Source organism: Ambystoma mexicanum, chromosome 7p, assembly GCF_040938575.1.
Source record: "Ambystoma mexicanum isolate Mex_15411 chromosome 7p, UKY_AmexF1_1, whole genome shotgun sequence".
Lineage (NCBI taxonomy): Eukaryota > Metazoa > Chordata > Amphibia > Caudata > Ambystomatidae > Ambystoma > Ambystoma mexicanum.
In genome coordinates, this window is record NC_090939.1 from 8,581,682 (window position 1) to 8,609,187 (window position 27,506).

At 49.7% G+C, this 27,506-nt stretch overlaps 1 protein-coding gene across 1 annotated transcript in view; it reads left to right on the forward strand.

The window, feature by feature from the left end:
* Positions 1-27,506, forward strand: part of SLC37A1 (solute carrier family 37 member 1) — a 314,109-nt gene that overhangs the window by 152,335 nt on the left and 134,268 nt on the right. The window contains exons 4-5 of the mRNA XM_069635652.1: positions 947-1,073; positions 21,878-21,956. Of these exons, the coding sequence (XP_069491753.1) occupies positions 947-1,073; positions 21,878-21,956 (206 nt within the window). The remainder of the gene's footprint in view (positions 1-946; positions 1,074-21,877; positions 21,957-27,506) is intronic.

The following is a 27,506-nucleotide window of genomic DNA, read 5'->3' on the forward strand; positions in this document are numbered from 1 at the left end:
AAAGCGGGGGAGAAGAGGAAGGTTTTGAACTGCTTCCATAACTTCAGGTGGTCCGGCTCAAGTTTGAGAGGGGCAGGGAGGCCATTACAGAGGGAGGCACCTCTAGAGGAGAGAGATCCAACCCCTATTCTCTGCCTAGAGAAGCGTCTAACACTTAGAGAGTTGGAGGTAGCTGAGCGAAGGGTTCGAGAAGGAACGTGTTTTGGAAGAGAGAGTTGGATGTAGTGGAGGCCCCGGCCCCAGAAAGCCTAATGGACAATGCTAATGGTCTTGAACTTCATCCTTGCAGCCACCTGGAGCCAGTGGAGAGATTTCAGGGCTGGAGAGATGCAGTCCCTGGGCTTGAGGGCAAGGATAGGTCTTGCAGTCCTGTTCTGGATTAGTTGCAGAGAGCAGAGAGTAGAGGAAGGCAGATTGAGAAAGAGGCTGTTGCAGTAGTCCAGCCTAGAGAGAAACAGGGCTCTGGAGGCAGTGAGCTTCTGACTGGTGGAGAGGACCTGGGAATTAGAAGAGGAGGCCAGTGTTGGAGCAAAGCAGCCTTCCCTTTTCATTCTGAAGAGGGCCAAAGTTGGGGAGAGGGAGGTTGTAAACAAATCGGATCCTTTTCCCTCACTTTTACGTCCTGTATTATACCTTAATGGCATGTCTCTATACCATAAAACACAGCATGTGAAATACTATCCTTTCAGCCATGTCAGAAAGGTAGTGCCTCGGGCCTTGCATGTGGCATTTCCTGCTTCATGTCTGAGACACTGTGTGATCCTGAGCAAAGTACTTTCTTTATCAGTTGCTGGTTATTTGTAAGCAGGATGCGTCCGGTTACATGAAGGGGATAGAACTGTACATGGGATGTTTATATATTTCTTACACCTGTTTGAGCATGAAAGCGAGAAAGGCAGTAGTGCTGGGTGCTGACATTGGCCTGTCTTTTCTTCCTTCCCTCCAGGGGGAGCTGCACAAGCACTGCGCTCATGCGCACGAGGTGGAACTGCACAGCTACAAGGAGTACGCCATCGGGATGCAGCTCCCAGAGACCCCACGGAACGCCACCCCCTGCGGCTGGGCCCCCTTCGGTGAGTAGCTCAGAGGCGCGGGAAAGAGAGGGGGGACACCCATACAGTGGCCAGGAGCTTAGTCTCCCGACATGTGACGTTCTCCTGTGACTCTCAGACGGACACACATGTGACCCGCCCTTACTGTGCTTCCATTCCACTAGAGCGAACACAGTTAGTTTGTGGTCTGCTCAATCGACACGTGCAAGTCGACTTTATTTGCGGTTTTTGTTTTAATGGAAAGTCTCTCTCTCTCACACACACACCCACACGCACACACACCCACGCACACACACACACAAACACACCCACCCCCCACGCACACACACACCCACCCACTCACACATACACACACACAAATACACACCCCCACACACATCCACCCACACACACACACACACAATCTCTTTCTTTCTTTTTTAAAATTATTTATTGTATATGGTTTACAAAGAAACCTTTACAAAAAAGTTCAAAAGAGAAAAAAAACACTTGTTACATCCAAATTTTTGGTATACAAACATATTAAAAACATAGACCCAATTTCCAGAAAGTAAGGGACGCATTTAAAAGATTCAATGCCGTAACAATTCGACATAGAAATTTGAAATATAGAAAATACACAATAGAGCTTCAAATAACTAAACAGGAATTGAAAATGTCATGTAAACAGGCATAATCATGAAAGCTGGGCGTACAAATCTAGAGCTTTAATAAAACCCGCCACAGCAAGTCCATCCTTGATATTAGTAATAGCAGGACACTGTGACCAGATAAGATTATCAGCCCCCAATTGACCCATTATGTTGAATCTAGCTAAATATTTGTCCGTTAGAGTTGTCAGAGCAGTGCATTCTAGAAAGAGATGCCGAGAAGTCTCACTCACCCCCAAAATTTTGCAGAAGCGACAGGTAAGATCTAATTCAGAGAACTCCTTCCTTTTGTGTAAGACTTCCAAGGTGGGAAGGAGATTCCATCTGAGTTTGAGGAGAAGTGAACGATAATATCGATTAGGGAATTGAGTCAGAATAAAAGACAACACACCTCTTTTCTTATGGTCAAATTGTAGGTCTCTAAGAGAGGGATAAGAGTGCATTTTTCGATGGTATTGCTCCAATCATGACTGAAAAGACACTCCTTATCCTTATTGGGGTTCGTTAGCAGAGTGTCCCCATCAGTGGAAATATCTGACAGGGTCTTATCACAGAGATCACTGAATGCGTTAAGATAAAGATTACGATCCAGAGGTCCCTGGGACAGAGTCGTATGACCCACATCAGCATAGAGGGTATCGGGTTTTGGAGAAAGTAGAAGTGAAAAAAGAGTAAGGACCCAAAGAATCCTGGCTCGCAATGAGACTAGCCCTAGTTCATATCTTATGGCTACTATTGGAATAGAATTCGGCAATTTCAAAATTTTCCTCCAATAGATAGCCTCAAGAGAGTCCCAAAAAGTCAAAAGTGCCGAAAAGTGAAGTTCCATTCCATAAAGTAGCTTTGGGGTGACCTTACCATTAAAACAGTCTACTACAGGTTTGAGAGAGAACATGCAATATTTGTTGTCTAGTCTTATGGATTGGGAGATGAGCGGGAGCAGTTTGTCTCTAAGAAATCATCTAAGTTCAATCGCCGAGGGTTGAGCCAGAATAAGAAATCCAAGATAGATGATTTTGTGTGCTCTGATGATATTTTCACCACCTATTTTCCATACTTTGTTATTCCCTTTTCTCCCCTTTGAAAAGACCATAGTACGGGTTTTGCTCGGATTGATCGTCAACCCATTAAGAATAGCGTATTCTTCAAATTTACAGATGAGCCTCTGCAGTCCAACTTTAGTGTGATCGAAGAGAAGAAAATCATCGGCATATGCCAACCATGAGAGCCTAAGACCCCCCAGTTTAGCGCTTACCATGCCTGTATTGCCCAAAAAGTCACCCAGATCTGCCGTATAAAGGATAAAAAGACAGGGAGCTAAAGAGCAACCCTGTCTCACCCCAATACGGGTCCTTATCCTTCTAGAAAGAGTTCCTGCCAAGTCGAGCCTAATGTGAAACCCCGAATTTTCTTACATTGCCATGATAAGAGTAAGAAGGCCAGCAGGAATACCCCATTTGGTTAACTTTTCCCAGAGTCTTGACCTAATTACCAAATCAAAGGCATTTGACAGATCAATTGAAGCAACGTAGAGACAGCCGTCATGTTTACCCCAGGTAGAACTTTGTAGGGCAGTAATGATGAGACCATTAAGATTAGTTGAGTGACCCGCCCTGAAACCTGTTTGTTGTTTCGGGAGAATATGATTTTCCTTAATCCAGACGTTAAGGTGGGACAGAAGCATAGAGGCAAAAAGCTTGCAGTCCGCATCGATAAGAGAAATAGGTCTATAATTTTTGACCAAAGTACGTAAACCTCTCTTAAAGATGGGCACAATGTGAGCGGTTTGCCAGCTAATGGGTACATTCCCAGAATTAACAAGGTCTTGGAAAAGTAAGGAGAGGAGGTTGGCCCAAAGATCTGGTTCAGCTTTAAATGTGTCGTTAGTTAGGCCATTAGGCCCTGGAGCCCTAGATTTCTTGGCTTTAGAAATAAGTCCAAAAACTATCTCAGAATCAATTACAGGCTTCCAGGAGTCCTTAAACAAATTCTTCCCCGAAGGACAAGATTCTAATCCCTCAGCCCCTGTATCGAACAACTCAGTGTAATGCTCTACCCACTGAACCTCTGGGATGGCATTCAACTGGTCGGCCTCCGCCACATCGTCTAGGCTAGACAAAGTAACCCAGAATGCCCTCAGATCTCGTTTGATTAGTATTGCCAGCATATGTTCCGCGTCATTTTGTAACATAATAGCTTTTCTTGACATACAGTAATTTTTATATTTTTGGCGGATGGCTTTAATTTTTATTTTTTTATCAACTCACTCAATGTCTATAGCTTGTACACCTCTAATAAGTTTCTGAGTGAGGGCCTTTACATTAGCCAACTCTTGATCGAATCTATGAGGGTGAGATGTTGAAAACGGTCTTCCTAAACTGGCCATAAATACTACTGTGAAGAGCATTAAGAAAACTATCGAAATAAACTGTATTGAAAACTGCTAATTTCCAAGAGTAAGAGGTATGATTAAAGGAAGATATCAGTTTGCGGTTAAGGAAACTGATATTTATAGGTGACCAACGTACCCCTGTCCTTTGTCCCACTGTTTGGAGATGGCTTGGACCCCCAGCGGGCAGAAACTTGATGGGAAAAGGACAGACAAATGAAACCCGGAGAATACCATGATCACTCCATGAGTTAAAAGAGACCTCGACTTAGGACGAGAGAGGAGACAGAGAATAATCTACATAGACATAGTCTAGAGTAGATGTTGATAAGGATCTGCGCCATGTAGGACAAGGTAAGTTAATGGCATCATAGTAGCCGTTAACACAGGTTAGACCAACCGAATCCAAAGCGAAATTCCAAAGACGGCCCCGTACAAATATCAGGCCTGGGCGAGAGTCATCCTCCATAGCCAATCCCAAGTCGTCATATTTGGATTCAGAAAAAATAGAGCAGTCAGAGTTGAGATCACCTGCAAGAATCACTTTCCCTCTAGGGTACAGAGATCTCCAGGAAATAAGCATATCCGTTAACCTTTGTAGAAACGGCTCAAGTGCAGAGATTCCCTTGTGCCAGTATACATTAATGAGGAGGAGACAAACCATTAAATCAAGAGAAGTCACCTCCAGGGCCAAGATGCCAAAAGGCATATCCGGAAGAACCTTATTCCTAAAGCCAAAGGAGGTTCTAATTCCTATGAGAAGACACCCAGAGGGCCTCCCTCCCAAACTAGGTTTAGCATTTTGAGAAAAAATATCAAATCCATCTAGAACGGGAATTGAAAGCATCCAGGTTTCCTGCAGAAAAAAAACAGTGTGAAGCCCTAATCATAGATACAGTGTCCAGATTCATAAAGAGATGGGAATTACCTCTGGAATTCCAAGATAGAAACGCAAAACTATTCGAGGGGGAAACCTTGGGAGAAAGTTCCGATTGAATCGGATGGTACTCATTTCCACAGACCTGCGGTAACCTGTGCCCAGTTTCGAGAGTTTCCATTGTATCTTGGTGTAAATTGCCTCCGTTGGGGCTGTGGAGCTCTTTCCGGATGATATACCATAGTGAGATTTCCCCTATAGTCTACACCCCCTCCATTGTTACTGGGAAACTGAGTGGATTCTAGTAGGTTTGCTTCAAAACCAAGTTGCCTTAACCCTTCCCTATGCCCCATAATCAGTTCCAGGACCACTCTGGATTTAAGAACGATATTACTCACATCTACCCAACCCTGAATTGGAAAGAAAATACTATCCATGTCATAACTAGAGATGAGAGAGAGCGAGGGTAATTGGTGAAAAATCTTTAAAATATTGCCACGGTTAAGACAGATTGGCATGTCTTGACCCCAGAGACTTGAAAGCTGAAGAATATCAAGAGGGTCTTTCGCTTCTGCTAAGTGAGGTAAAGAATCAATGATCTTTTTGGTATACTGAGTTAAAGAGTCAGTCTCCAAGTCGGTGCCCCTTGCACCCCTTAATATAGACCTATTTTGGATTGCGTTTCGACCCACAGGGAATCTTTCACATGAATTGAAAGAATTGCTGTAATGGGAAAAATCAGGCCCAGGATGATCACCTTCATTGCCCATGGCGGGGCCAACACTAGACATACTTGAATGAGCTAAATTAAGAGAGTTAGGTGCGAAAGGACCCCCCACTGATCGTGCTCCCATACCACAGTCCCTCATTGTAGGCTCGATATTGGCAGGATGACCCTCAGTAACGGCAGGGAGAAGGGGGTCCAAAGATAAAGAAGGAGTAGATGGAGCCCCATCCTGAGACGGGATTATAATTGAATTAGGCACTGCCCCACTAGCAATTTTAGGAACAAGTAGCTCCTGGAATAGATGTTTAACCATGTCAATATTAACCAAGTTTGCCGTGCTCGACGCGATAGTGGTCTCTGGAAGACGAGAATCCTCCCCAGATATGGAATTAGATGGAATAGTTAGAATTTCAACAACTGCAGAGGAATCCTGCGGCTTGGTAATAGTATTGGCAGATGATTCAGCTGAAGCGTTGGTGGACGTAGGTTCTGGTAAAGCTGTAACTATTGTAGAAGGGCTGGAGACCGAAATGTCCACAACCCCCTCAGTATTAGGCCCTACTACTAAAGGGACAGTATTGATGGTGGTAGGGCCATCTACCAAAGTGTCAGATGAGCTAGATAGTACTAATGTAGTGGGAAGTGAGTTGACTGTGGCCGGAGTGGCCACCATATTGGGAATAGAGGTCACAAAAACTGCAGGTTCAACAAGATTCCCAGTCCCCTTGGAAACAAGTGAAGGGGTTATAGAAGCTGAAGTGTTTGCCAGAAAAATATTTTTTAAAAATTGATTAGTATGTGAATTGATGTTTTTCAAATTCTTCTGATTTTTAGTTTTCTTCATTTGCTGAATGATTTTTCTTTCCTTCCTATACAAGGAAAACCTTTTTGGAATATCATTTCTTTAGTGAGGTCAATAGGATCAGATGTATTCTCTACAGTCGGAATGGATATAGGGTCCACAGAAGAGGCTACGTGGACACCCTTAAGTGGCTCGGCCAGTTCTACAATCCTCCCTACAAGGGGAAGAACTTGAACAATAGAATTAAGAGGATAGCCTGAGGACTCCTCTTGGACTTTCTCCTCCATTCATTCCGTAATGATTGTGGTGTGAGGCATAGGGGGTTTTACCTCCATACCAACAAACTCTCGCACACCCTCCGATGTCATTGGAGGAATCATTGAAGGATGATCACAGATAACCTGATCCAAGCATCGGGGAACAATGGTTCCCGAACCCATATCTGAAACTATCCCTTGTGTAGTCAACGTTTTCCAAATGAGCCCTTGATTTGCCATATGGGCATCAACAGTTAACTGGTTAGAGAGGATGAGCTCAGAGCCATGTGTAGGCATTACAGGGTGGTCTTCCTTAATAATTTTAACTAACTCTTCAAATCTATCAAGGCCCTCTAACCTGGAATACATTTCAGAGAGAAGAAGTGAGTGTGATCTAACCTCTGACCAAATGTTATCATACAGGCTCACAAAGGAGCTCAGAACCATGTTCAGAGCCAAAAGAGTTGGTTGGGAAAGTTTAATTCTGTCATCCGCCTCTTTAAGAGTATGATGCAGAATGGACTCGCTGCCATGATCCTTTTTTGAGTCAGGGAGTAGACCCCTTTCTCTCAGCCAATTTGGTTTTTCTGTATACTCATCAATAAAATTGATGAGATCAGAGGGAGAGCCCACATAGGAATCGTCACAAATTTGCTGAGTGACATTGTTTGTATTATTAGAGTTGAGACCCAAATGGCTATCAGCGATTGCCTTATCTGCACATTCTATTATGCTAATATCATCAATGTCCTGAGCTTGAGGGTCTTCAATCACTAGTTTCTTAGCTACATCGACTAGATGAGAGTGATCCAATGTGGCCACTATAGGAAGTGAATGTAGAGATTTGACCAAGGTACTAGTTGCAGTCCTCTTTCCAAAGAAATTAGAGATTTTTTTCCTTTGGATAGGTTTCCCTTGGGCACCCAAATTAGATTTTGTTTTAGGGGTGAGATTATAGGATTTATTAAGTGGAGTTTTAAACACAGTGGGTTTCACTATATGAGTATTGGGAGTTCCAGCTAGATTGGCAGAAAGATTAACATGAGTAGAGGAGGTATGATTTATACCCCTAACAGAGGAATAAACCTCCGGCAAAAGTTTAGTGGGGGGAATAGCATCGTTCCCATTGACCACAGGAGGGGAAAGGCGATCAACCACCTCTTTTGTTGCTACCGATGAGTCTGTAGCATTACCTACAGAGTCATCCACCATACCTGGCAGTGTAGGCGTCCTAGGATATAATTGAGCAGGGGTTGAAAGCCACTATTGCCCATATTGTTGTTAGAATGATCCATATGGCCCCTAGCCCTTGGTAAACTAAGGCCTTCCTCCAGATTAGAGGCTGTAATGGCTGCTAGGCGCTCTTCCTGTGTGTCCATGGAAATGTCTTGCTTCCCGATAAAAATGCAACTGTTATGGGCTGTTGCGGGTGGAATAATACCCATAGCATTAAATACCTCAGGCCTATTCCTGGCATGAATTTGGGCCTGAGCCAGGGTTTTTAGGAGAGGAGAATCAGGGGGAACATCTACTGATACATGATGTGAGTTCCCCAAAGCAGCAGGGATGGAAACATCTGAAGCAATAGTGACTGGCGAAGCAGAAGGGAGATGTCCTATAGCAGAAGGAGTAGAGACAAGAGAAGCCTCCACAGCTGTCTGACTTCGAAGTCCCTTACGTGTCATTCAGACAAAACCAAAAACCCGGGGATAGATAGGGGGAGTAGAGGGATGACAATAAGGAATTTAAACTATAAAACTAGGTTTCAGTATATAACAGTTAGAATAAAGATAGACAAAAGATAGCATATAAAGCAGTCAATAAGATAGTAACACTAATATGTAGAATATTGCACTGGAACCAGAAGCAACATCAAACAAGTCTAAAACTGCCCCGAAAGCACTCTTAAAATTAGAAATTGCAAGTAGAAATGGATCTATCCGTGTCAAATAGAAAATTGTGAAAACAAATATAGTATAAAATGTATTAGTGTTAAGAATGTCCTTTTATCAGAACAAGATCAAGTTAAATAATTTAAAAATAACTTCATTCATCCATAGAACCCGGTGAAGCACTCAGTCTCAGGGTAGGGAACGCCCGACAGCTTCTGGAGCTGCCAGAGTCCGACTCTCCACCCCTAACCCTGAAGACTGGAGAAGCTGGTATAAATGTGTTTACAGCTCTCGAGCCCGGACCAATTTACTCATAGGTCACAGCCAAACAGCACAACAGCGGCTCCAGCCCTTACTGCCTCCAGAGCTTAACGTCGCAAGGGTGGTTGGGCCAGCAATGTGTGGGTTGAGGCAGTCACGTGATGTGTCACGTGTCCGTGTAGAGCCCCGCCTCCTCCAGGAAGCAGGGAGGGCAGCAAGAGCTCGGCTCGCAGTGCTGCCCAAATCGAGTGATTTCAAACGGAATGAAAGGTTAGGTCTTTCACAGCACAATACTCTCGCACCCAATCCCCAGAACATCTTTTTTTTCTCTCTCTCTCTCTCTCTCTCTCTCTCTCTCTCTCTCTCTCTCTCTCTCTCTCTCTCTCTCTCTCTCTCTCTCTCACACACACTATTAAAAGTCGACTTTGAACTAGCAGACCCAACACTGACTGTGGTCGTTCTGATCACTGTAAACCTGTAAACGCCTCAGTGTGGGGGTGGGGGGATTGGGGGGGGGGGGCACGAGAGGCGAATACTAGGAACGTGTCCAGAGGCCTCGGGCATCTGAAGGGGACCATTGGAGTCAAGGGTGGAGTGGGGACTGCAGTCTCGGCCAGCAGATGGAGGCTGTGATGTGAGTACTGTCACCTGCAGCCATTGCTCCTATGCTATACCCGCAGGGTCAGGCATGAGGCAGCAGGAGCCAGGGGTGTGGGGAGTGCTATAGCCTCTGAGGCAATGGTGCGGTGAGTACTGTGCTAAGTGATGTTAAAGGTAATGTGATGTTGCCACTAACTGTGGGTTACAGTGGCGCCAGTGGCATAACACACCCCGCAGAATGTGGTGAAAGGTCGACGAGTGTACTGGCCATGAGGCCCCTGAATAGTGGGGGTCCCCTGCACCTCGCCATCTCCACTGGTGCCCATTGCGCTCTTGTGAGGTGCCCGCTCCGTGCTCTTCTATTTGCTGCCCGCCTGCCTGCCCGCCCGCCTGCCCGCCCGCATGTCTGCCTGCCCGCCTGCCATCCCGCCCGCCTGCCCGCCCGCCTGCCTGCCCACCCGCCTGGCTGCCTGCCCACCCGCATGTCTGCCTGCCCGCCTGCCAACCCGCCCGCCTGCCCGCCTGCCTGCCTGCCCACCCGCCTGGCTGCCTGCCTGCCTGCGAGAGGCGTTGGTGCAGTTACACTATATGAATTATTGGTTGAACAGCAGATCATAGGCGTTGCTGGGGGGTGTGGGGGGAGTGGCTGAAGGGGCTATAGCTCCGGGTCTTTTGGTTGTAGCCCCGGATAGAAGCTCACAGGCTACAACCAAAAGGCTAGCTAGTCCCCAGTCCTGACAGTCCCGACCTTAGCTTAGCCCCAGATCTTTTCCAGACCTACCGACACCCCTGGCTGCAGATATTTGCAAAAATATGTAAATAGATTGAAGGCTAATGATTGGTGCTGGGATAATGACCTCACAGTGAGTCTAAAATATTCCCTTCCACTAAAGGCACGTTGAGGGGAGACATTTCACAGAACCCCGCACAGTACTCTGTTCAACTAGTACTAATATTAAGTAATGATCAAGACTCATTCATTATGCCTGCTTTCTAAACCGTTAGAGATTTAAAAAGGTGTATTACATAATTCAGAACAATTGTCATTAGTCATCAAAGTCGTTATTTTCAGTATTGTACATTCACAAACTATTCGTCAATAATTAATCATCTCCAAATTAAATGTGCACATATGTATTTGTTTGCAAACACTGTAAACAATGAACATAGGTGTCATGTTACACACGGCACAGCAACTTTTCGATATCTCCACAAACACTGCAACTCCCATCTGTCATCGTCTGCCCATGTCCTTCCTGAAATGCAGAGCAAACCCGACGCGCTTCTGGTCTTCTGGACTCTTCTTCAGCGGTAGACAGTCTGACTTCCTGCAGTCTCAGGATGTTCCCAAATCCTATTAATATTCACTCAGGGTAACTTTCTTCTTGAGGAGATTAGATCTGAATTCACATCTTTTCATACCGTTTGATATCATCAAGGAACAATCATTTCATCGCTCGTCGACCTAAATGAGCATCCAAAACCTCAGAATTCAGGGATTCACAGCTTGTAAAATATATATAAATCTGTATAGATTATCAAAACCCTTGAAATTGTACATTTTAACAAGGTTTTCTGGATATTTATTGCCCCAATTTTACCTATTATTTTATTGTTTAAAGCGTGGTCCTAGCTCGAGAGAGACGGAGCGCTGTACAGAGTGTGGGTGACCGGCATTTGGGCTGGCATCGTTTAACAGTAGTGCAGTACTCCAAGGTCTGTGCGTCGGTATGTGCATCCATTGGAAGTAGTCCTGGGTCAGGTGGTGTTGTAAGAGCCATGTTTTGAGAGATTTGCGAAATTGGAGAATTGTAGGAGCTTTCCGAGTCTGCACAGGGATAGAGTTCCAGAGGGTGGGCGCATGCCAGGCCTAATTCCTTCCTCCCCCCCCCGACTCCTCACCTGTGTCCTCTGTTTCACTGGCTTTAGAAGAGGGAGTCTGTTTCCTTAGGTGTCTGGAGGAATCCTTGGTTGTTCTTTCCTTGGACTTCCGACCATGTAAGTAAGGTCTGGCTTCCTCGGAAGCCACCTCGACAGGGATGAGGACCTGTCTTGGGGGCCTCCAAGGAGCCAAACCCAAATAGTCAGGGAAAAAGCTGGATCGGCACAAAAAACCCTGGGGAAAAGTCCTTGATGATCCTTGGGTTTATCTGCAGAGGAAGTCTGTCGGTAGATGAAGACTGGAGCACTGTTATAAGCAGGGTGGAAATGCTGGCTTGGATACAAATAGATCAAGAATTCCTCGGCTGCACCCAGGGACAGGATAAGGTGTGTAGTGATGCGGGGTAGGTTACAGTCCAATAAAGAAGTCCTCAATAGTACACAGGAAACAGGATCAGAGCTGCCGTGAGACCCCGGCAGTCCAACAGGAAAGATGGTAAGAATAGAAGGCTAGATAATAAGTACGAAGGAAAGCGGATAGAAAACCCAGAACAGACCCTACTTACCAGATAAGTGTAGAAAACGAAAGTAGAGGTGAGAAGGCAAAGCGTCGCCGAGGAGGCGGAACCAGATATGGAAGCCGCGAGTATGAAACGGCGAGAGCACCGAAAGGTAAGCAAACGAATGAAAATGGAAAAAACAGCGGAAAGTCGAGAGCGTAAGAAGATACAGAACAAAGAGGGAGTGAGCAATAAGGGGATCCCTGAAGGTCCCGGAGGGCTAGTAGAATACGGGAAGGCAAAAAGTGAAAGCTGCTAACCAAGTTAGGAGTGAGCGGAATATCGAAAGGCAGATACAACGCACTTGCTAGTGGGCGGAGTCGGCTTTATAATCCTGGTCGCCATGTTGGTTGAGGACAAGACTGCTGCAATCTAACCGCCTATTGTTTGTGGGTTCTCTCTTTGTGGATGAATTGCGTTTCAAGCCGGTTGGTCGATTTGCTGCGCGAGGAGCGTGTGCCACCAGATATGTGGAGCTTAGCCGCCAGTACGCTGGTGTGCTAATCGTGACTGCTTTGTAGATGGTACATGCAGTCTTGAACAGTATCCTGGCTTAGAGTGGAAGCCAATGTAGTTTGCATAGGATGGGGATAATTCAGTCAAATTTCCATGCTCCCCTAATATGATGTGCTGCAGCGTGGTGGACTGCCTTTAGGAGAGCCAAGTGAGAAGCTGGGATCCCTGTCAGGAGGGCATTTCCCCCATCGATGTGCGAGACCACAAGGGCCTGCACCACCGTCCAGATGTCCTGCTGTGGGATGAAGGGTTTGATTTTTCGAAGGGTAGAGATTCTGAGACAGGCTATTTGGGCCTCATTGGTTATGTGTTTCTGGAAAGGCAGATTGCTCTCAATGGTGAAGCCTAAGGATCCTGCTGAGTCTGAGAGTTCTGGATCAAATCCTTCAAGGCGCATATCATTGAGCCAGTGTTGGACACGTTTTTGCCTCAGTGCATACATTCTACCTCACTTCTTCTGAATGGCAGTAGAGCATTTTCTGTGCTTCTGAAATTCACATGTGAGGACATTTACATAGATTAAGCAAATCAAGTTTTAACAATCTTTTAATAAAAGCATTTCAACCAACAAATATCCCTATAAAAAATATATATTCACATATTTACGTCTTCAAGAAAGTCAATGAACTAACATCGAAAAATGTAAAAAATTAATTTGCCTCCATACCCACATTCTGGATCCATGTTTTGAGAATCAATTTCTTTATCGTGTTGCCAATAGTATCGATATTCTGTTTAATGGTGTGAATGTAATGTTTGATTTCCTTTTTGGGGGAAACTGGTGGAAACCTGTATATTCATCTGGACCTGTGCCTGGGTCTTGGGGACAGCCAGCAGGGGGCTTGGAGGCCTGGATGCCACCCGAGTCACTGGATGATGGGCTCATACAATTTAGGAAGGACCTCCTGGTCACCTTGCCATGGTCCTGAGCAAGAGGACAGCTGCACTGCCTCACCACAGGCAGGTCCCAGTCCCTCCCCGGCCCACTAGGACATCCTAAAGAATTAATCCATAGCTAGAGACCTGGGAGTACCCTGTGGGGTAGTGGGAAGGTGCCACTACCTCGCAAGGGGTCTACTGGCAGCAGCCAGTGCTCTGCCATGCAGCCCAATATCAGGCATGAGGTTCTCCTGGCAGGAAGGGCGGGGGCGCGGGGATAAACTGGCAGCAGACAATGCTCTGCCATGGAGCCCAGTATCCGGCTTGAGGTTCTCCTGGTAGGAGGGAGTAAACTGGCATCAGCCAGTGCTCTGCCATGGAGCCCAGTGTCTGCAAGAGGTTTGAACTGGGGGTCCGCCCAGCCCTTTAAGACTAGCTAGCAATACCCTTGAGATGAATGGGGATGCAGAAATTACTCAAACATCAATAATCGAAACGACTCAGGTAGTTGGCAAAGAGGTTAACTGTTTTAATATCAATAATCTAAAACAGGGAGTACAGCAGACGTCTCAGCGCATAGTTTCTCAATGCATCGTAAAAAAAGCTTTCTTTTATAACAAAAACCCGTCATTGACGACTTTAATCTATGTATCTACTAATGTCATCCTACGTGGCAAACTACAAAAACCTATTGAAGAAAGTGATAGGCCTGGAGGGAACATCTAGGTATACGTTCCATACTAGTCTAAGTGAGTAATAGGCTCCTTAACATCAGTTGGGGCAACTAAGCCCTCCCCCAAAACAGGTCACTATGAATGTCACTAAATACCTGGGAGTACCCTGCAAGGTAGTGGAATGGTCCCGTCTCCTCAGGTAAGCGAGCACAAAGCTCTTTCAAGCCAGACACAAATATACAAAATTGGAATGGAACGCTTTCCTTTAAGGGAAGCCCTGTCCTTGTCCTGGATGATGGTAGAGTAGGTCTGGACACAGTTCCCAGCTCACCTCCCTGTCCTGGATGATGGTAGAGTAGGTCTGGACACAGTTCCCAGCTCACCTCCATGTCCTGGATGATGGTAGAGTAGGTCCGGACACAGTTCCCAGCTCACCACCCTGTCCTGGATGATGGTAGAGTAGGCCTGGACACAGTTCCCAGCTCACCTCCCTGTCCTGGATGATGGTAGAGTAGGCCTGGACACAGTTCCCAGCTCGCCTCCCTGTCCTGGATGATGGTAGAGTAGGCCTGGACACAGTTCCCAGCTCATCTCCCTGACCTTGATGATGGTAGAGTAGGCCTGGACACAGTTCCCAGCTCACCCTGCACTTCAGGAGTCCCATTTAGAGATGTGTGTGGCCCATGATGACACCTGCAGTTTCATAAACCCAGTCAGATAGTCAGAGTCTATGCCTGCAACTTCCTGAACACTGGGGGCTGGTGCGGAAAGCATTGTTCCCTGGCGAGCAAATCTCATGTTGGGAAAAGGCTGTATCCATATTCTTGCTTGCCCCGCATCACAAATTCCTCAGAGTCTGAGTTCACTTACACATACAGGAAACATCACAGTCCCCACCTCAGTACAGGAAGCTTTTTCGGGAGGTTCAGAGAAGTACTCCTAAAATTCAAAATGCCAGACTGGCCAGGTATAGTCTTTGTGCCACCCCCTGAGCCCTGGTGAACCGTAGGTGCACTCAGAGAACCCATGTAGTCCCAGCCTTCCCTCAATTAACCCTTGCCGCAGCAGTCCCTCTGTGAAAGCACCACCAAGGAGGAGGAGGGAACCTAGTATACATACAGCTGGCCCACACTTAGGGTGGGTTATAGAAGCCGGAGGGGTTGGCATTTGGAGAGTTGTAGAGGACCAGGAGGCTACAGGAGTGGAGGGAACTGAAGACATGGCAGCAGAGAAGAGTTGGAGGAGATGGTGAGAGCGAGCTGAAGGGGGTAGTAACAATAGGAGTGGAGAAGCAGGTGGAGTCATTAGGAGGGCGGAGGGATGGTGATATCCAGAGAGGTGAGAAAGGAGGTGGCAACATCAGGAGCAAAACGGAAGCAAGTGATATTGGGAGGAGGTGGTATTAAAGACGGTGGGGTCATTGGCAGAGAGTGAGTAAAGGGCATTGCTGACTGTCAAGGAGGTGGTAGGGTCTGAAGGCAAAGGTTGGCAAGGGAAGAATCAAGCAAAGGAAACGCCACTACGGCTAAAGAAGTGGGTGAGGATATCCAGTCCCAGGAGCGACATTGAGGCCATGGATTCTAGGGGCGTCGCCAGAGGTTGCACAATGTAGGCTGTCGAGATTCCCAGCCCCATTGCATCTCAACTGCACCCGACGTGTACATCTTCATGCCACCTGATGGCGGTGGAAAGTATGAAATTCCAGAGAGGTACAGCAGCCTCTGAAGGCCATGCAGGTGCAGCTCCTTATTAATCAGTAAGGCATAGGTTGGCTAAGGATCCACCGAGCTTCTGCAGTAGGCCTTTCCCCTGTTGCAGGTGCTGCCTGAGTGCACGTTGCTTGTCTCCTGCAGTGTAGGACACCACACGCTGCACAGTGGGCCGCCTGGAATAGAGGGTGCTCGCTAGAGGTCTCTGTGGTTGGTAACTGAAGTGTGAAATACAGATTGACCAGAACCATTCACTGAACCTTTGAGCTCCCCTGAAGCCCACTCGCCTCTAGGCAAATGAGTAGACCCGCTGGAAGGCTACTCCCCTGAAGCCCACTCGCCTATAGGCAAATGAGAAGACTCGCTGGAAGGCTACTCCCCTGAAGCCCACTCGCCTATAGGCAAATGAGAAGACCCGCTGGAAGGCTACTGCCCTGAAGCCCACTCGCCTCTAGGCAAATGAGAAGACCCGCTGGAAGGCTGCTTCCCTGAAGCCCACTCGCCCCTGGGCAAATGAGAAGACCCGCTGGAAGGCTGCTTCCCTGAAGCCCACTCGCCCCTGGGCAAATGAGAAGACCCGCTGGAAGGCTACTGCCCTGAAGCCCACTCGCCTCTGGGCAAATGAGAAGACCCGCTGGAAGGCTGCTGCCCTGAAGCCCACTCCCCTATAAGCAGATGAGAAGACTCGCTGGAAGGCTCCTGCCCTGAAGCCCACTCGCCTCTAGGCAAATGAGAAGACCCGCTGGAAGGCTGCTGCCCTGAAGCCCACTCCCCTATAAGCAGATGAGAAGACTTGCTGGAAGGCTGCTGCCCTGAAGCACACTCGCCTCTGGGCAAATGAGAAGACTTGCTGGAAGGCTGCTGCCCTGAAGCACACTCGCCTCTAGGCAAATGAGAAGACTTGCTGGAAGGCTACTGCCCTGAAGCCCACTCGCCTCTGGGCAAATGAGAAGACCCGCTGGAAGGCTGCTGCCCTGAAGCCCACTCCCCTATAAGCAGATGAGAAGACTTGCTGGAAGGCTGCTGCCCTGAAGCCCACTCGCCTCTGGGCAAATGAGAAGACCCGCTGGAAGGCTGCTGCCCTGAAGCCCACTCGCCTCTGGGCAAATGAGAAGACCCGCTGGAAGGCTGCTGCCCTGAAGCCCACTTGCCTCGGGGCAAATGAGAAGACTCGCTGGAAGGCTGCTCCCCTTAAGCCCACTCGCCTCTGGGCAAATGAGAAGACTCACTGGAAGGCTGCTGCCCTGAAGCCCACTCGCCTATAGGCAGATGAGAAGACTCGCTGGAAGACTGCTGCCCTGAAGCCCACTCCCCTATAAGCAGATGAGAAGACTCGCTGGAAGGCTACTGCCCTGAAGCCCACTCGCCTCTGGGCAAACGAGAAGACTCGCTGGAAGGCTGCTCCCCTGAAGCCCACTCGCCTCTGGGCAAATGGGAAGACCTGCTGGAAGGCTGCTCCCCTGAAGCCCACTCGCCTATAGGCAAATGAGAAGACTCGCTGGAAGGCTGCTCACCTGAAGCCCACTCGCCTCTGGGCAAACGAGAAGACTCGCTGGAAGGCTGCTCCCCTGAAGCCCACTCGCCTCTGGGCAAATGGGAAGACCTGCTGGAAGGCTGCTCCCCTGAAGCACACTCGCCTATAAGCAGATGAGAAGACTCGCTGGAAGGCTACTGCCCTGAAGCCCACTCACCTATAAGCAGATGAGAAGACTCGCTGGAAGGCTGCTGCCCTGAAGCCCACTCGCCTAAAGCCAAATGAGAAGACTCGCTGGAAGGCTGCTTCCCTGAAGCCCACTCGCCTATAAGCAGATGAGAAGACTCACTGGATGTCTGCTGTCTCTGAAGCCCACTCGCCTATAGGCAGATGAGAAGACTCACTGGAAGGCTGCTCCCCTGAAGCCCACTCGCCTAAAGCCAAATGAGAAGACTCGCTGGAAGGCTGCTTCCCTGAAGCCCACTCGCCTCTAGGCAAATGAGAAGACTCGCTGGAAGGCTGCTTCCCTGAAGCCCACTCGCCTATAGGCAAACGAGAAGACTCACTGGATGTCTGCTGTCTCTGAAGCCCACTCGCCTATAGGCAGATGAGAAGACTCGCTGGAAGACTGCTCCCCTGAAGTCCACTCGCCTCTAGACAGATGAGAAGACTCGCTGGCAGTCTGCTCCCCTAAAGCCCACTCGCCTCTAGGCAAATGATAAGACCCGCTGGAAGGCTGCTCCCCTGAAGCCCACTCGCCTATAGGCAAATGAGAAGACTCACTGGAAGGCTGCTCCCCTGAAGCTCACTCGCCTCTAGGCAGATGAGAAGACTCACTGGCAGTCTGCTTCCCTGAAGCCCACTCGCCTATAGGCAAATGAGAACACTCACTGGAAGGCTGCTCCCCTGAAGCCCACTCGCCTATAGGCAAATGAGAAGACTCACTGGAACGCTGCTCCCCTGAAGCCCACTCACCTATAGGCAGATGAGAAGACTCGCTGGAAGGCTGCTGCCCTGAAGCCCACTCGCCTCTAGGCAAATGAGAAGACTCACTGGAAGGCTACTCCCCTGAAGCCCACTCGCCTCTAGGCAAATGAGAAGACCCGCTGGAAGGCTGCTGCCCTGAAGCCCACTCGCCTCTAGGCAAATGAGAAGACTCACTGGAAGGCTACTCCCCTGAAGCCCACTCGCCTCTAGACAGATGAGAAGACTCGCTGGCAGTCTGCTCCCCTAAAGCCCACTCGCCTCTAGGCAAATGATAAGACTCGCTGGAAGGCTGCTCCCCTGAAGCCCACTTGCCTATAGGCAAATGAGAAGACTCACTGGAAGGCTGCTCCCCTGAAGCCCACTCGCCTCTAGGCAAATGAGAAGACCCGCTGGAAGGCTGCTGCCCTGAAGCCCACTCACCTCTAGGCAAATGAGAAGACCCGCTGGAAGGCTGCTGCCCTGAAGCCCACTCGCCTCTAGGCAGATGAGAAGACTCACTGGAAGGCTGCTCCCCTGAAGCCCACTCGCCTATAGGCAGATGAGAAGACTCACTGGAAGACTGTTACCCTGAAGCCCACTCGCCTCTAGGCAGATGAGAAGACTCGCTGGAAGGCTGCTTCCCTGAAGCCCACTTGCCTATAAGTAAATGAGAAGACCCGCTGGAAGGCTGCTCCCCTGAAGCCCACTCGCCACTGGAAGGCTGCTCCCCTGAAGCCCACTTGCCTATAAGTAAATGAGAAGACCGCTGGAAGGCTGCTCCCCTGAAGCCCACTTGCCACTGGAAGGCTGCTCCCCTGAAGCCCACTCGCCACTGGAAGGCTGCTCCCCTGAAGCCCACTTGCCTATAAGTAAATGAGAAGACCGCTGGAAGGCTGCTCCCCTGAAGCCCACTTGCCACTGGAAGGCTGCTCCCCTGAAGCCCATTCGCCTACAGCCAAATGAGAAGACTCATTGGGAGGCTGCTGCCTCTAAAGCCCTTGTTGCACTGGAGCAGAGTGGGTCACCGGCCATGCGACCAACTCTCCCTCCGTCATATTGGGTTTCAGATACATCACCAGCCCGTCATGGAAACCCTTAATTTCCCACTATACCATACCAGCCTAGTGCACCTCTTTCTTTCACCACTTCTGTTGCTATTGTGAGTAAATGGAAGGTGATGGAGTGTTCTCGAATATTCCGACTATGAAGTTGTCTTCTCAGTCTTGCATAGCAATTCTATATCTCGGAGCCCAATGTCGGGCAATCGGTTCTCCTGGCAGAGGCGGTCAACCAGCAGCAGACTTTGCTCTGCAATGGAGCCCAGTATCAGGCATGAGGTTCTCCTGGCATGGAAGGGTCAACCGGCAGCAGACAGTACTCTGCCATGGAGCCCAGTATCAGGCATGAGGTTCGCCTGGTAGGAGGGGGGTGAACTGGCAGCAGACAGTGCTATGCCATGGAGCCCAGTATCAAGCATGAGGTTCCCCTGCTAGGAGAGGGGTAAACTGGCAGCAGACAGTTCTCTGCCATGGAGCCCAGTATCAGTCATGAAGTTCTCCTGACAGGGAAGGGTCAACCGGCAGCAGACAGTGCTCTACCATGGAGCCCAGTATCAGGCATGAGGTTCTCCTGGCAGGCAAGGGTAAACCGGCAGCAGACAGTGCTCTGCCATGGACCCCAGTATCAGGTATGATGTTCTCCTGACAGGGAAGGGTCAACCGGCAGCAGACAGTGCTCTGCCGTGGAGCCCAGTATTAGGCATGAGGTTAGCCTGGCAGGGAAGGGTAAACCGGCAGCAGACAGTGCTCTGCCATGGGCCCCAGTATCAGGCATGAGGTTCTCCTGACAGGGAAGGGTCAACGGCATCAGACAGTGCTCTGCCATGGAACCCAGTGTCTGTCAAGAGGTTCTCCTGACAGAGGTGGTCAACCGGCATGCAGCCCAGTGTCGGGCAAGAGGTTTGCCTGGCATGGAAGGGTCAACCAGCAGCAAACTGTGCTCTGCCATGAACTGCCACGAAGCCCAGTATCGGGCATGAGGTTCTCCTGGTAGCGGGGGGGTGTGAACTGGCATCAGACTGTGCTCTGCCATGGAGCCCAGTGCAAGCAAGAGTTCTCCTGGCAGGAGGAGGGTGTGCACTGGCATCAGACAGTGCTCTGCCATGGAGCCCAGTGCAAGCAAGAGGTTCTCCTGGCAGGGGTGGTCAACCGGCAGCAGACAGTGCTCTGCCATGCAGCCCAGTATCAGGCGTGAGGTTACCCTGGCAAGAAGGGGGGGCAGGGTTCAACTGGCAGCAGCCAGTGCTCTGCCATGGAGACCAGTATCAGGCATGAGGTTCTCCTGGTAGGAGGGGGGAGAACTGGCATTAGACAGTGCTCTGCCATGGAGCCCAGTATCAGGCATGAGGTTCCCCTGGTAGGAGGGGGGTGGACTGGCATCAGACAGTGCTCTGCCATGGAGCCCAGTATCAAGCATGAGGTTGTCCTGACAGGGAAGGGTCAACCGGTAGCAGACAGTGCTCTGCCATGGAGCCCAGTATCAGGCATGAGGTTCTCCTGGCAGGGAAGGGTGAACTGGCCGCAGACTGTGCTCTGCCATGGAGCCCAGTATCAGGCATGAGGTTCGCCTGGTAGGAGGGGGGTGAACTGGCAGCAGACAGTGCTATGCCATGGAGCCCAGTATCAAGCATGAGGTTCCCCTGGTAGGAGAGGGGTAAACTGGCAGCAGACAGTTCTCTGCCATGGAGCCCAGTATCAGGCATGAGGTTCTCCTGACAGGGAAGGGTCAACCGGCAGCAGACAGTGCTCTGCCATGGAGCCCAGTATCAGGCATGAGGTTCTCCTGACAGGGAAGGGTCAACCGGCAGCAGACAGTGCTCTGCCATGGAGCCCAGTATCAGACATGAGGTTCCCCTGGTAGGAGCAGGGTGGACTGGCATCAGACAGTGCTCTGCCATGGAGCCCAGTATCAGGCATGAGGTTCTCCTGACAGGGAAGGGTCAACTGACAGCAGACAGTGCTCTGCCATGGAGCCCAGTATCAGGCATGAGGTTCGCCTGGTAGGCGGGGGGTGGACTGGCATCAGACAGTGCTCTGCCATGGAGCCCAGTATCAGGCATGATGTTCTCCTGGTAGGAGCGGGGTGAACTGGCAGCAGACAGTGCTATGTCTTGGAGTCCAGTGTCAGGCAAGAGGCAGGGAGGGGCCAACTGGCATCAGACAGTGCTCTGCCATGGAGCCCAGTGCAAGCAAGAGGTTCTCCTGGCAGGAGGAGGGTGTGAACTGGCATCAGACAGTGCTCTGCCATGGAGCCCAGTGCAAGCAAGAGGTTCTCCTGGCAGGAGGAGGGTGTGAACTGGCATCAGACAGTGCTCTGCCAAGGAGCCCAGTGCAAGCAAGAGGTTGTCCTGGCAGGGGTGGTCAGCTGGCAGCAGATGGTGCTCTGCCATGGAGCCCAGTGTCGTACAAGAGGTTCTCCTGGCAGGGGTGGTCAACCGGCAGCAGATAGTCCTGTGTCTTGGAGTCCAGTGTCTGGCAATAGGTTCTCCTGGCAGGGGGAGGGTTAACCAGCAGCAGAGAGTGGGTGCAATGTCACTGAACGCCCCAGCCCCCGATGTACCGCCTTACCTGTGTGATGAGCAGCATATTTTATGGCGATATGTACATTGAATGGAACTGTTGGCCTTAACACGTTTCTCTAATGTATTTTCAGATAAGAAGAACTACAAACAGCTTCTGGGGGCACTGGACTATTCCTTCCTGTGTGCTTACGCCATCGGCATGTACCTAAGGTGAGCATTATTGCAGGAGTCTCTGTTCCTCTACCTTGGCATGCACCTACAGTGACAGGTATTACTCCTGCATCCCTCCATATACAATTGGAATGTACCTAGGGTGAGCATTATTGCAGGTGTCTCTGTTCCTCTACCTTGGCATGCACCTACAGTGACAGGTATTACTCCTGCATCCCTCCATATACAATTGGAATGTACCTAGGGTGAGCATTATTGCAGGTGTCTCTGTTCCTATACCTTGGCATGCAGTAAATACCATATCCTTCCTCCTTCCTCTGTGCTTACCCCATCCTTCCTCCTTCCTCTGTGCTTACCCCATCCTTCCTCCTTCCTCTGTACTTACCCCATCTTTCCTCCTTCCTCTGTGCTTACCTCATCATTTCTCCTTCCTCTGTGCATAGCCCATCCTTCCTCCTTCCTCTGTGCTTACCCCATCCTTCCTCCTTCCTTTGTACATACCCCATCCCTCCTCTGTGCCTACCCCATCCTTCCTCCATCCTCTGTGCTTACCCCATCCTTCCTCCTTCCTTTGTGCTTACCTCATCCTTCCCCCTTCCTTTGTACATACCCCATCCTTCCTCCTTCCTCTGTGCATACCCCATCCATCAGCATTTACCTAAGGAGAGTATTGTTACTCCTTCCTCTGTACACACCCATCCATCAGCATTGACCTAAGGAGAGCATTGTTACTCCTTCCTCATTGCACACCCATCCATCAGCGTTTACCTAAGGAGAGCATTGTTACTCCTTCCTCTGTGCATACCCATCTATCAGCATTGACCTTAGGAGAGCATTGTTACTCCTTCCCCTGTGCCTACCTCATCCATCAGCATTTACCTGAGTAGAGCATTGTTACTCCTTCCTCTGTGCCTACCTCATCCATCAGCATTTACCTGAGGAGAGCATTGTTACTCCTTCCTCTGTGCATACCTCATCCATCAGCATTGACCTTAGGAGAGCATTGTTACTCAGACAGACAGGGAGGTCAGCAAGGGAGAGAAAGCAGAACCGAAAAGGAAGGTCTTGTGCTGCTTCCGGAACCTGAGGTGGTCCAGCTCAAGTTTGAGAGGGGAAGGGAGGCCATTCCAAAGGGAGGCCCCTGCAAAGGAAAGAGATCTACCTCCCACTCTCTGCCTGAAGAAGCGTCTGACCATCAGAGAGTTGGAGGTAGCTGAGCGAAGGCCTCTAGAAGGACGATGTTTAGGAAGAGAATTGGATGTAGTGCGGGCCCCGACCCCAGAAAACCTTGTGGACAATGCAGAGAGTCTTGAACTTGATCCTTGCAGACACCGGGAGCCAGTGGAGAGATTTCAGGCCTGAGGAGATACAATCCCTTTGCTTGCGGCAAAAGACAAGTCTTGCAGTCCTGTTCTGGATTAGTTGCAGAGGGTGGAGAGTAGAGGAAGGCAGGTTGAGAAAGAGGATGTTGCAATAGTCCAGCCTAGAGGGAACTAGGGCTCTGGAGACATTGAGCTTCTGGCTGAAAGTGAGAAAAGGAAGAATACCTCTGAGAAGGTGTGCTTGGTAGCGGGACTTCTTAGAGAGGTCTGTTATGTGAGGAGAGAAGGAGAGAGTGGAGTCGAAGATGACCCAAGGTTTCTTGCCTCACAGGAAGGCGCAGCGAGAGGGCCCAAGGAAGGCAGCCCGAGGGAAAGAGGGAAAGCAGGAGAAGGGGTCCCAATGAGCAGGATCTCGTCTTCCTAGCATTGAGGCAGAGATCGTTGAAGGCGCACCATTCATGAATTGCGGATAGATAGTCAGGAATGAGCGAGAGAGGAGAGGAGGCAGAGGGGAGCCTGAAGGAGAGCTGCGTGTCATCTGCATAACACTGAAAGTTAGAGGAGAAGGTAGAGATGAGGTGGGCCAAAGGGGCCACATAGACATTGAAAAGCCAGGGTTAGAGGTTGGAGCCCTGGGGAACGCCACATGTGGAGAGAGAGGTGGTGGGAGGAAGGAGATCAACCATGCTAGTTGCCAGTGGAACAGGAGCCTGTACATTGCCTCCTCATAGGTAGAAAGCCTGAGTTACTGGAGCCTGTATAATAGGAGCCTGCACTTTGCCTACTTGTAGGTAGAACGCCTGAGATACTGAAGCCGGTATACCAGTAGCGTGTACCTTTATCGTCATAGGTAGAAAGCCAGAGTGAGTTACTGTAGCCTGTACAACAGGAACCTGCACTTTGCCTCCTAATAGGCTAGACAGCCTACAGGAGCCTGCACTTTGCTTCGTCATAGTCTAGACCGCCTGAGTTACTGAAGCCTGTATAACAGGAGCCTGCATTTTGCCTCCTAATAGGCTAGACAGCCTGGGTTACTGGAGTCTGTATAACATGAGCCTGCGCTTTGCCTCCTCATAGTCTAGACAGCCTGAGTTACTGGAGCCTGCACTTTGCCTCCTCATGGTCTAGACAGCCTGAGTTACTGGAGCCTGCCGAACAGGAGCCTGCACTTTGCCTCCTCATAGGCTACAAAGCCTGAGTTACTGGAACCTGTAGAACAGGAGCCTGCACTTTGCCTCCTCAAAGTCTAGACAGCCTGAGTTACTGGAGCTTGTATAACAGGAGCCTGCACTTTGCCTCCTCATAGTGTAGACAGCCTGAGTTACTGGAGTCTGTATAACAGGTGCCTGCACTTTGCCTCCTCATGGTCTAGACAGCCTGGGTTACTGGAGTCTGTTGGGGTCATTACGACCCACACGGTAAGTACACCAACTTTACCACCATGGTGTAAACTACGTTTACACCATGGTGGATGGCGGATTTACCGCCCCATTCCAAGGTGAGTGGGGCGGTAAATCCCCATTTCCCATTTACCCTTCCCCATTCCCATTTTTGCTCCATAGGGCATAATGGGAGTGGGGAAGGCGCTAATTACGGCACCGTAAATTACGGTGCCGTAATTAGCACCAAGGTGGTTTAGCGCCATGGATTTTAACGGCTGCTAAAAGCAGCCGTTAAAATTGGAATCAGGCGTTAAGGGTTAACGGCGGCGTTAACCCTTAACGCCTGAGTTGTAATGAGGCCCTGTATAACAGGAGCCTGCACTTTGCCTCCTCATGGTCTAGACAGCCTGGGTTACTGGGGCCTTTATAACAGGAGCCTGCACTTTGCCTCCTCATTGGCTAGAAAGCCTTAGTTACTGGAGCCTGTATAACAGGAGCCTGCACTTTGCCTCCTCATGGTCTAGACAGCCTGAGTTACTGGAGCCTGCCGAACAGGAGCCTGCACATTGCCTCCTCATAGGCTACAAAGCCTAAGTTACTGGAACCTGTAGAACAGGAGCCTGCACTTTGCCTCCTCATAGGCTAGACAGCATGGGTTACTGGAGCCTGCCGAACAGGAGCCTGCACTTTGCCTCCTCATAGGCTACAAAGCCTGAGTTACTGCAACCTGTAGAACACGAGCCTGCACTTTGCCTCCTCACAGGCTAGACAGCATGAGTTACTGGAGCCTGTAGAACAGGAGCCTGCACTTTGCCTCCTCATAGGCTAGACAGCATGGGTTACTGGAGTCTGTATAACAGGAGCCTGCACTTTGCCTTCTCAGAGTCTAGAGAGCCTGGGGTACTGGAGCCTTATAACAGGAGCCTGCACTTTGCCTCCTCATAGGCTAGACAGCCTGAGTTACTGGAGTCTGTATACCAGGAGCCTGCACTTTGCCTTCTCATAGTCTAGACAGCCTGAGTTACTGGAGCCTGTATAACAGGAGCCTGCACTTTGCCTCCTCATGTTCTAGACAGCCTGAGTTACTGGGGTCTGTATAACAGGAGCCTGCACTTTGCCGCCTCCTCATGGTCTAGACAGCCTGAGTTACTGGAACCTGTAGAACAGGAGCCTGCACTTTGCCTCCTCATGGTCTAGACAGCCTGGGTTACTGGAGCCTTATAACAGGAGCCTGCACTTTGCCTCCTCATAGGCTAGACAGCCTGAGTTACTGGAGTCTGTATACCAGGAGCCTGCACTTTGCCTTCTCATAGGCTAGACAGCCTGGGTTACTGGAGCCTTACAACAGGAGCCTGCACTTTGCCTCCTCATAGTCTATACAGCCTGAGTTACTGGAGCCTGTATAACAGGAGCCTGCACTGTGCCTCCTCATGGTCTAGACAGCCTGCGTTACTGGAGCCTGTATAACAGGAGCCTGCACTTTGCCTCCTCATAGGCTAGACAATCTGAGTTACTGGAGTCTGTATAACAGGAGCCTGCACTTTGCCTTCTCATAGGTTAGACAGCCTGAGTTACTGGAGTCTGTATAGCAGGAGCCTGCACTTTGCCTCCTCATGGTCTAAACAGCCTGGGTTACTGGAGTCTGTATAACAGGAGCCTGCACTTTGCCTCCTCATGGTCTAGGCAGCCTGGGTTACTGGAGTCTGTATAACAGGAGCTTGCACTTTGCCTCCTCATAGTCTAGACAGCCTGAGTTACCGGAGACTGTATAATAGGAGCCTGTACTTTGTTTCATCATAGGCTGAACCAAGCCTTGGTTACTGGAGCCTGTAGAACAGGAGTCTGCACTTTGCCTCCTCATAGGCTAGACAGCCTGAGTTACTGGAGCCTGTATAACAGGAGCCTGCACTTTGCCTCCTCAAAGTCTAGACAGCCTGAGTTACTGAAGCCTGTATAACAGGAGCCTGCACTTTGCCTCCTCATGGTCTAGACAGCCTGAGTTACTGGAGTCTGTATAACAGGAGCCTGCACTTTGCCTCCTCATGGTCTAGACAGCCTGAGTTACTGGAGCTTGTATAGCAGGAGCCTGCACTTTGCCTCCTCATGGTCTAGACAGCCTGAGTTACTGGAGTCTGTATAACAGGAGCCTGCACTTTGCCTCCTCATGGTCTAGACAGCCTGGGTTACTGGAGTCTGTATAACACAGGAGCCTGCACTTTGCCTCCTCATGGTCTAGACAGCCTAGGTTACTGGAGCCTGTATAACAGGAGCCTGCACTTTGCCTCCTCATTGGCTAGAAAGCCTTAGTTACTGGAGTCTGTATAACAGGAGCCTGCACTTTGCCTCCGCATGGTCTAGACAGCCTGGGTTACTGGAGTCTGTATAACAGGAGCTTGCACTTTGCCTCCTCATAGTCTAGACAGCCTGAGTTACCGGAGCCTGTATAATAGGAGCCTGTACTTTGCCTCATCATAGGCTGAACCCAGCCTTGGTTACTGGAGCCTGTAGAACAGGAGCCTGCACTTTGCCTCCTCATAGGATAGACAGCCTGGGTTACTGGAGTTTGTATAACAGGAGATTGCACTTTGCCTCCTCATGGGCTAGGCAGCCTGAGTTACTGTAGCCTGTATAACAGGAGCCTGCACTTTGCCTCCTCATGGGCTAGACAGCCTGGGTTACTGTAGCCTGTATAACAGGAGCCTGCACTTTGCCTCCTCATGGGCTAGACGGCCTGGGTTACTGTAGCCTGTACAACAGGAGCCTGCACTTTGCCTCCTCATAGGCTAGACGGCCTGAGTTACTGTAGCCTGTATAACAGGAGCCTGCACTTTGCCTCCTCATAGGCTAGACGGCCTGAGTTACTGTAGCCTATATAACAGGAGCCT